Below are 9802 nucleotides of genomic sequence, written 5' to 3'. Positions count from 1 at the left end.
TGCAATGCAGAACTTGGAAAAAAAATGGGAAGGGTAACAAATGAAAACGTGTTTCATATTAGAGAAATATATTCTTATTTGTTGGACTTTTAACATTTCAATGACATGCTCTGAGCAGCTGTGGTTGATGCTTAATGTATCATGCTTAAAGACACCTCCAGAAACCAGCCCATAACATGACTGGGGCAGTTTGGACATTGGTCCTGAAATCTCAGGTCCTGGGGATGCTCTTGTCCTAGAAACCTGATTTTCATTGCTTAATAGTAGAGGTGGCTCTGATCCTCTTTTCTGTGATACAAAAAGCACTGTTAGTCCTATTGGTCATGGGGACTGGGGAGTGGAAATCCATATTAAAATAATGCCTAGTTCATCCTTAAAACTGTAAAAAAGAAAAAGAAAAGTGGTGTAGTTAAAATGTCTGATTGGATAGAGAAGGGCAAAGGATGGGATGGTCCTTAGGTAAATTGCTTCTACCTCATTCCTGTTCCTGGTCTGTTTACCTCCCTCTCTTCAAGTCTCTGAGAAACGGCTAAAGACCTAAAATGTGGGATCAGACCTTTAGGCTTTGCTATCCTAAACGTGACCCTTGCAGCTGGGAGGAGCATTCCTCTATTCCAGATTTGCAGGATATGCAAATGCTAAAAGAGTGTGTGTGTGTGTGTGTTACTACAGCCTGCATATTCCATGTTGCATTTGGAGTCCCCATATTTTCATATTTTATCTCTGGAGACAGCATGTTCTTGAGAGGTCACAGTGTCCTTTAGAAAGGAGAAAAGAAGAAAAGACCCCAGAAATGTGGATGATCCAGGTAAAAATACAGTAGGCCCTCCCCTTATGAGGGGGATCCATTTAGGATCTCCCTGCATAAGGGAAAATCTGTGTATGCTTGCATCCCATTGGAAACAATGGGGTGCATGCATGCGGCAGTGCAGCAGCGTGCACCATTGTTTTCTCCCCGCACGGCTTCTGCTTATGCTGGAAGCCGCATATACTGTAGTGTGTGTTAGAATCCTGTTAGTATTCTACCAGATAGTGTGTTGAGGTATAGTAGTTGGGGATGATGGGGCTTTAGCTGCAGTTAGGAATGTAGATAGTGATGTCTAGTGCATAGCAGGGCCAGGTGTCTTATCGGGTGGCCTTGAGGGCCTGGCTCTCTGAGCGGGGAATGTGGTTTCAGTTCTGTGGGAACCAGGAGGGGCTTTGCTTGGCGGGCTTCTGCATGGGAGGGGATTTTGGCTTTGGGTGATTCCTTTACTTTGTCTGTGTGTGGGGAGGTGTGGTTAGTCTCAGCTAAGAAGCTGAGTGAGGCACATAGAATCATAGAGTTGGAAGAGACCACTAGGGCCATCTAGTCCAACCCCCTGCCATGCAGGAAATCCAAATCAAAGCATCCCTGACAGATGGCCATCCAGCCTCTGTTTAAAGACCTCCAAGGAAGGAGACATGTCTGATTCTGGATCTATCAATAAAGTGCTGTTGATTATATAATCAAATTGACTGATTGATTGCCTGGGATTCTGGCTGCTAACTCTGACAGTAGAATCCTGTTAGTATTCTACCAGTGTGCTTGCCTATGGCGCAGGCGCACTGTACATACAATCAAGGCTAAATAGATGGCTAAATGGAATGCTTCTTCCTCCCTCCAAGTCCTCTGCATTTCCTCTTGCACGAAGAGCTGTTTCTTTCCAGCCCTCCTTGAGCATCTTCCCAATGCCAGAGCTGTAAAAAACTTCCAGCTTGAGAGAATTAAATAAGCTCCACATCTCCAACATGAAAAAAAATATGTGCAGGCAAGAAAATGCAGCCCCATGAAATCAAGGGCAAGTCAATCTTTGTCTCAGAGGGGAGGTCAGGGGGACATTTGAGGTATCCAGGCCTTGATGCCTCATATCTACAAGCCTAGATATGGACCAAGGGACAGTCAGGCTCTCGATGAATTGTGGTTCCAATTGTTCAGAGCCAAACCATATTTCAAAGAACAAAATTCTGAAAACCAAATAGAACATCTTCCATCATATGTTTGCCTCAAAATATTGTGGAGTATATAAAGTTGGTTTCCTCACATTACAGTTTTCATGAAAGGAATGAAACACAGACGATAGAAATGCTTTCCTTTATTTGGAATATTTCTGTTGCCTATTTTGTCTGCCTGCCCTCTGAAAACTTAACAAAGCAACTAGCATCTACTGTAGGACCATACCTATAGAAAGAGGCAGCATCCAAAAATTTCCAATTGGTTGTTTTAAATTTGACTCTTTTGAGAATATGTATGCAAAAAGATCCACAATTCCAAATAACAGACATTTCACTTGTGTGTGTTTTTAATTTTAAAACAGCAGAGTACCAGAAATTAAAAGAAAGGAGACAGGAAAATTAATGTTGATTAATATATTTTTGCACCTAGATCTCCACTGCAATTTCATTTAATGTCTCCGACTATGCATATAATCTATGGGGATGTTAGCCATGAAGCCAACTAAGCACAAAGACATCAGGGTTAGGGTTTTTTTATCAATCCATTTGACATATGAAGGATATGCCTGGGTGATTGTAATATCATATTGAAATCCTGCACTTAAAACAAAATGAAATGCAGGGAATAAAGAAGATTTGCTTTCATTGATCCTTTTTGAGCCTATCCATAGTTCGTGAATGCAGTTGATAATGCTGGAACACAGCTTGAAAAATTACTTCTAAAAGCAATTTGTTCTTGCCTGTGAAAAGTCAGTGGTCAAAGGTATGCCCCAGTATCCTTTCCTCACTGCCATTCTATAGGAAGAATAAAGCCCTGTGAGATTTTAGTGGTGGAACAGTTTCCAAAGTTATTACTGCATAGGTTTTCATGAGCTATAGCTAGAGTATTAAGAAAAAATATTCTGGGTAGTGTGAAGACTGATTCCATCTACAAAGCAATGCACTTTTTCTTTTCAAAACAAACTTCTTTCTATTTCAGTGGAAAGCATATCAGCAGTGATAGTTATAGCTATCAACACAGAATATTCTGAGGTAACCAAACACTCTTATTACGTTTGCTATTTCCCTCCAAAGCTTCAACCATTCTCATCCAGGCATTCTACTTAGCTGCTTGATTTACAGCACAATAGGTTGGGTTCTATATGCTGGCAATGAGAGCAAAGAAAGGACCAATGGAAGGTATGTCAGCAAAGTGGCCCCTGAGCCCTGCCTGAGCATGGCTGCCCTGCTGCACTGCAGTGAGGAGAGAGGCACTTCATTCAGGACATAGTCCTGGTAATCCAGAGGGGAGCTGCATATGTAGTCATGAGGCCAATCGGGCAGCAAGGCCTTGCTGGTGGCCAAGTCCTGGATTTCCTTGATAGTCTGGCGGCAAGAACAATTGTAGAGATTGTGTCCGGCTTTTAAGCTGTGCAGGTTTTTCAAATGCAGAAGGCCTTCAGTAGGAAGCTGCGAGAGCTGGTTGTGATCTAAACTGAGCACTTCTAGACTTGGAAGCCCCTTGACAGAGGGGATGGACGGCAGCCTGTTGTGGGACAGGTAGAGCTCTTTCAGTCCAGGGATGGAGAGGTCTAGGGTAAAAATGTGATTGGCACTCAGATCTAGTATCTCAATGTCAGGGGGTAGTGACCTGTCTATGTGTTCAAATCCTGTGCTGGATAAGTTGAAAACACGCAGTGATGGTGGCCACAAGCAGGGAGAGGAGACGAGTTCAGGCACGAAATCATTCTGACTGAGGTCCAAATGAGTGAGCTGGTTGAGATGAGCCAGAGTCTGGCACACTGTCTCATAAGAGGTCAGATTGTTGCCATGTAGTTTTAACACCTGGAGCTGAGGGAAAGCACCTTTGCAGAATGATTTCTCTATGCCCTGGTCCTGGAAACGGTTTCCAGAAAGATCCAAGAAGCGCAGTGCTCTCAATACTGTGCTGATTTTGCATGGGATAGATGTGACTTCTGACTCGGTTACTGACAGGTTTTCTAGGGTCTCCAGCCAGCTTCTCAGGCTGGATATATCAACTCTGTCGTCCAAAGGGGCAGCCATGACTTTGTGGAAATGCAAAGAAGAAACCTTTAGATCAAATCCATCTGTGTCAAGCTGGTCAGCAGATTTAACGAAAGTGCAGTTTATAAACTCCAGTTCAGAGACCTGAGGAAAGGAGGCAGCAAACTGCATGGCTGTTGGCAAGAGAACCTCTGGCACAATGAGATTTGTAAAGATAAGCTTGCATACTTTCACTCCTCCCAATATGTATTGTATTAATTCTGGGCTTGTATGTATTATAGAGAAGACTGCAAATTGTTTCAGATTTCCTCCTCGGAGCTCATATGTGGTGGCTTGGAGGCAATGTAACAGGGTTTGGATGTTTATCCTCTCAAGCAGTGAACATACACAGTGCTCTTGGGACTTTTCCAAGTAACAGTTGCCTTTTGCTTTGGGGAGGTTGAAGCCAAAGAGAAGAAAAAACACAACGGCCCAAGTTGCATGCATGATGCAAAGTCTGAAAAAAGAGATTTGTTTATAAGAAAATAACATATTAATCCTCCCTCCCAACTAAAAAAACCCTATGAACGACATTAAAAATAATGCATGGCAAATTAAATACAGATTCATCAAGTACAAACGCTATAGCATGTTTAGGCACAGCATGATTTGCAGGCTGAAGGATAATGGTAGGATAAGAATAAAGATTTATATTGGGGTACAGGCAGAGCAACGTCTAATAATTAATACCTGTCCCTTCTGTGATTTTGCTTGATTTCCACAAATCCTGCTTCTCTTTAACAACTCCATAGTTTAGTTCTTGTTTTCATCAGACCCCACCTTCACAGTGGCATTGCTCAGGTTGGCATCACCCGCTGTGGGAGGGGGAGGAAACTGCCTTAGACCTCACCCCTGCCCAGCCAGACCACAGGAGTCCTGCACAGCAAAAGCCGACTCCAGCCCCAGAAGCCACTGCTACTGGGGGGGGTGTGCTCCAGAGGTCCCATTTAGGGTCCAGCAGGGTTACTGGGCAAGCCTGATGTAAGTCACTGGAAAATGAGATTCCAGGATTCTTATCCCCATTCTGAACTGTGGTACCGATAATACCAGGACCCATATTAATCTACAGCCAGTCCTCCATATTTGTGAGGCTTAGGGACATGGAACCCCAACAAAAGTGGATTTCCCCCCTATTTCTAGGCTCCTCAAACACCACAGCCAAAAGCGCCAGCTTCACACCAATTTGGGGTCATGGTGTATAGATGACACATGTCCCCAGACCGGGATGAAGTTGCACCACAGACACCTAAGGCAGCCCAAGGCAAAAGGAGCACGAAAAAACCAAAGAAGTAGAAGGAACATGGGAAAATTACCAGTGGAAGATGACATTGGGTGCTGCCACACTGCAGAATTAATGCAGTTTGACACTACTTTAATTGTCATGGCTCCATCCTATGGAATCTTGGGATGTGTCGCTTCTTGTGGCACTAGAGCTTTCTGACAGAGAAGGCTAGATATCTCACAAACTACAAATCCCAGAATTCCACAGCATTCAGCAGTGACAGTTAAAGTGGTGTCAAACTGCATTAATTCTGCAGTGACATGCAGCCATTGTGTGTAGACTGTAGACAGCACTGTGACTAAAGGAAGCACAATGTCAAAGTAAAAGCCTAATTTGGAAGGATCCAGTAGTAGGATCTCCATACTTCCTTTGGGCTTTCATCATAGAGTTCAGTGAGGTGACACAACTCTGCCCCTCCTACTTAACCAACTGATACAGCACACAGACTGCTTGCAGACCAAGCTTTTATCATTTAGTCACACTGCCTCCTTCATAGACTTAATAGGCATAAAGTAATCTTCCACTTGTAACTCTTGAAGCATGAGATATTTGAAGGCTTAGAACATGGGAGATTTTAAAATCTATCCTTTGCTGAATTATTCCAGCCATAACTGTCTCCTGAAATAGTAATTATTTCCACTTGTTGCTTCAGGAATGCAGAAGCTTTGAAGAATTCACAAAGAACTGCAGAGTAGTATTACGGCAAGACCTGCAAAAATCCCACAGAATGATTACAGATTACAAGAGCTGAAAATTTGCTATACCAAATTTAGGCTACAGTGCCGTGCATACTTGTAGAAATACGCCATCACTGAACAAAGTGGTGGTGGTGGTGGGGAGGCTGGATCCTGTGAAAAATGGGCACAGGGTTGCACATTTGCTGGAATGTCTGTCTGCTGCAAGGCAGGAAAACAAATCCTCTGGATTTGACACAGATAGAGCTTGATTCTTTCTGTTGCCAAGCTATTCTATTTGGAGGGTAAATGTTAATTATTTTAATAGAATCATAGAGTTGGAAGAGACCCCAAGGGCCTTCCAGGCCAACCCTCTGCCATGCAGGAATACACAATCAAAGTACCCCCAACAGATAGCCATCCAGCCTCTGTTTAAAGGCCTCCAAAGAAGGAGACTCCACTACACTCTGAGGGAGTTTGTTCCACTGTCAAACAGCTCTTACTGTCAGGATGTTCCTCCTAATGTTAAGGTGGAATCTCTTTTCCATTAGTTTGAATCCATTGTTCTGGGTCCTATTCTCTGGGGCAGCAGAAAACAAGCTTGCTCCATCCTCAAGATAACATCCCTTCAAATACTTCTACAAGGCTATCATATATCGCCTCTTAACTGTCTATTCTCTAGGCTAAACGTATCCAGCTCCCTAAGTCTCTCCTCATAAGGGATGGTTTCCAGACCCTTCACCATTTTGATGTCCCTTCTCTGGATGTGCTCCAGCTTCTCATCATTCTTTTTAAATTGTGGTGCTCAGAACTGGACACAGTATTGTAGATGAGGCCTGACCAAAGCAGAACAGAGTGGCACTATTACTTCCCTCTAAACACTCTAAACACTATACTCTAAACACTATACTTTTATTGATGCAGCCTAAAATTGCTGCCACATCACACTTTATCAGTGTATCAGATATCATACATTATTTTACTATAGAGTCCCTTCTTTCTGGAAAAAAAAGCAGAAGAATACATATTACCTGTCTCAGTTTTTCCCGTTCTTTCCACTCTGCTTATAGTTCTTTCACTCAGGATCAGAAAATAAATGAAGCTGTAGCTATCCCTTTTTACTTCTCATTTTGTAGCCTCTTTAAAGAGTTTCCACGTTGAAGGATTTGGTTGAAACACTATTATATAACAAAGAACTCAGAATCTGGCAATATTGAGGAACAAATAAAAACATCCCATTTTCTGGGATTGCTTCCCCTTTTGAGCTTCAAAACATTGTATTCAGCACAAATGGCACTGCCCTTTCCAGGCACAGGCTGGTGGCAATGATCCATGTTATAATTGGTCTAACCACAAAATTTGTTTTTTCTGATTTTATCTGTCCTGTAACTGTTGCCTGAAAATCAGATTACCTTCTAGGTAGAATTTGTGTTGGCATTATAGCCATTGCTGTGCAGAAAAACCAGACAGATCCAACCAAGTGACTTTCTGCCTTCGAAATCCATGCTGGCTTTCAGGCAGCCCAGCAATTACAGGTCTAGCGTTGCTTCACAAAGTTAAGAAAAAAGTGAGGGATAAGACATTAAATTCTGGGAAATACCCGGTTGCCAGATAAATGAGGAATCATTAAATTCCACAAAGGTGTGTGCCTTGTTTTTAAGTACTGTTGCACTTGCTGGAGTGGAACTATGCGGTGGAGTATCCAAACTCCAACAAAATGCAGGAACGATTTCTTCATAAAGTAGGCACAGACTGCCCATGAGCAGAGTCAGCATATATGCAACCCTTTGTTTTAAATACATTCTTCATTCCTCATGAAGAGTTCCTTTGCACGACTCCAGAGCCACTAATTATAAGCTCCAAAGATGTTTAAAATTAAAATTACAACCGTAATTTGAAGTTGCTATCTGATTCCAGTATGGGAAGATATAAATGCATATTGGGGTCCATTGTTTCAGTTACTTCTTTCAGTTAAAATTTACCTGGGTACCTGGTAATATCTTACTTTGTAAAATTTGGCTGAAAAGACCAAAACAAGCCAGCTTTTTCAATCCTCAGAGTAAACTAGGTTCACATGCCAGCTACTAAATCTATCAATTCATTAGCATCCTGGCAGCAAGATCCCACTCCCTCCTGCATTCCCCTTTAAGACAAAGGAGTTTATCAAACGGGTTGGGAGGCTCTCAATTTCGAAAAAGAAGAGGTCAATTCAAAAATTCACGCAATTACGTGATTACTTATCACGCCTTAAATTCGCAGTAATGGCCTCCCCAAACGCGACCCAGATTCTGTGTGAAGTAAACCATCACATTGGTGGGTTCTTAATTGCAAATTGGCACCCTTGCGCATGCGCAGTGAGACTCCAGATGACTGGAATATAGCATATTTAGGTGAGTGAGAGAGAGGAACCAGGGAACCCCACAATTTACAAAAGAGGTTGGGGGCGGCGGGAAGAATGGTTGAAAGAACATACTCTATTCATGTTAAAATGAGCATATATTCACTCTTGTCACGTTAAAACATGAATATAATGGTTATCCAATAGTTCCCGGTTCATGCCTCTTAATTAGCAGGCAGTAGTTGCCTAGGAATAGGGTTTGTGACTTCGCTAGTTCACTGAATTTACTTAACTGTGGATTGACACATGATTGCGTTCGGAGTGCGTTCGGACTGCCAGTGATCGTGTGTGGTAACCTTTCGCATAATAATGTGAATACTCATGATTCCATTCAGGATGACACTGGATTATACTTCCAATTTCAGTCATGTGATATCCTCCAACGAGTGTGCACCCTGTTTTCAAGCATAATTGTGATTCTGGAGGCTTCCAGAAGTGTAATTGTGCTTGAAAGCAATGTATGCACTGCCTGGGGAATTCCTCTTCACCGCCCTCTTTTTTTCTTCTTGTGTTTTGGTAAATGGGATAATGACAAAACTGGGCAGGAGTCTTACAAGCAGCCTAAGCGCTGCCTATTTCTAAAGAAACACTTCTCTCTTTGTCTTTGCAGTCTTTACAATGTTGCTGGATATGCAAACCAGGCCTTGTGGTCTTCACATCTGTTGTGTCCACATCCCAAGTACAGATCAGCTCTTCTGGCCCTTATCACACGTGAGGCTGGAACTCAAATCCAGAGCCAATTCGAATTGAAGGGGAAGTAGAGTCAATTCGAATCCAAGGCAATTCAGTGCAGCATCATGGGAAATGTGGAACCTTGGTGGTTAGGGGTGTGTGTACCAGGACAGAAGCAAAGTTGCATTCCATACCAGACCAATTCGGATTGAAATCGAAGTGAACTTGGAAACAATTTTTGTGAATTCGCTTGTTACCGAATTCACAAAAATCAGGAGTCACTTTGGATTGGCTTTGGATCTGGCTGGGAAGTACTCCTCATAGAAAGCAGTCACGTATGATAATAAATCACGTTTTAATGTGAATTCGCATCGTTGGACCCGCAGTAGCTTCGGATCAGAAATGCAAAACCCTCTGTGTGATAAGGGCCTCTGAAACACCAAATTATCTCCAAAACCTCAGGTTCTTTAATAGCAATAGCCACAAGTCCATGGGTTAACTTTCACTCCTGAACTGGGGATTGTAGCTCTTGCTCATTTAATTTACTGCCAATTTACTCTTCTTGTTGTGTTCAATTCACATATCAGATGCATCCCTCCAAACAAAGCAGTACTTTCCCCCAGCATTAGAGGCACATTATTCTTTTCATAATAAAGGAAGAAATTTAAGTTTAACTCAGTTACAGTTGATTTTTTGTTTATGTGTGCCTCACCACACCACAAACATACACTCTTGTTTTTCTACATCCACAGTGATGTC

The 9802-nt window shown here is 42.4% G+C and overlaps 1 protein-coding gene across 1 annotated transcript; it reads right to left on the bottom strand.

The window, feature by feature from the left end:
* Positions 1–2144: 2144 nt before the first annotated feature.
* Positions 2145–7326, bottom strand: CD14 (CD14 molecule). Its single transcript, XM_042466256.1, has 2 exons — positions 7005–7326; positions 2145–4474 (listed from the first exon to the last, which is right to left on the bottom strand). The coding sequence occupies exon 2, from the start codon at positions 4462–4464 to the stop codon at positions 3091–3093; it is 1374 nt and encodes a 457-aa protein (XP_042322190.1). The 5' UTR covers positions 4465–4474; positions 7005–7326; the 3' UTR covers positions 2145–3090.
* Positions 7327–9802: the final 2476 nt, after the last annotated feature.

Source organism: Sceloporus undulatus, chromosome 4 (assembly GCF_019175285.1).
Source record: "Sceloporus undulatus isolate JIND9_A2432 ecotype Alabama chromosome 4, SceUnd_v1.1, whole genome shotgun sequence".
NCBI lineage: Eukaryota > Metazoa > Chordata > Lepidosauria > Squamata > Phrynosomatidae > Sceloporus > Sceloporus undulatus.
This window is presented reverse-complemented; position numbering and strand designations above follow the sequence as displayed.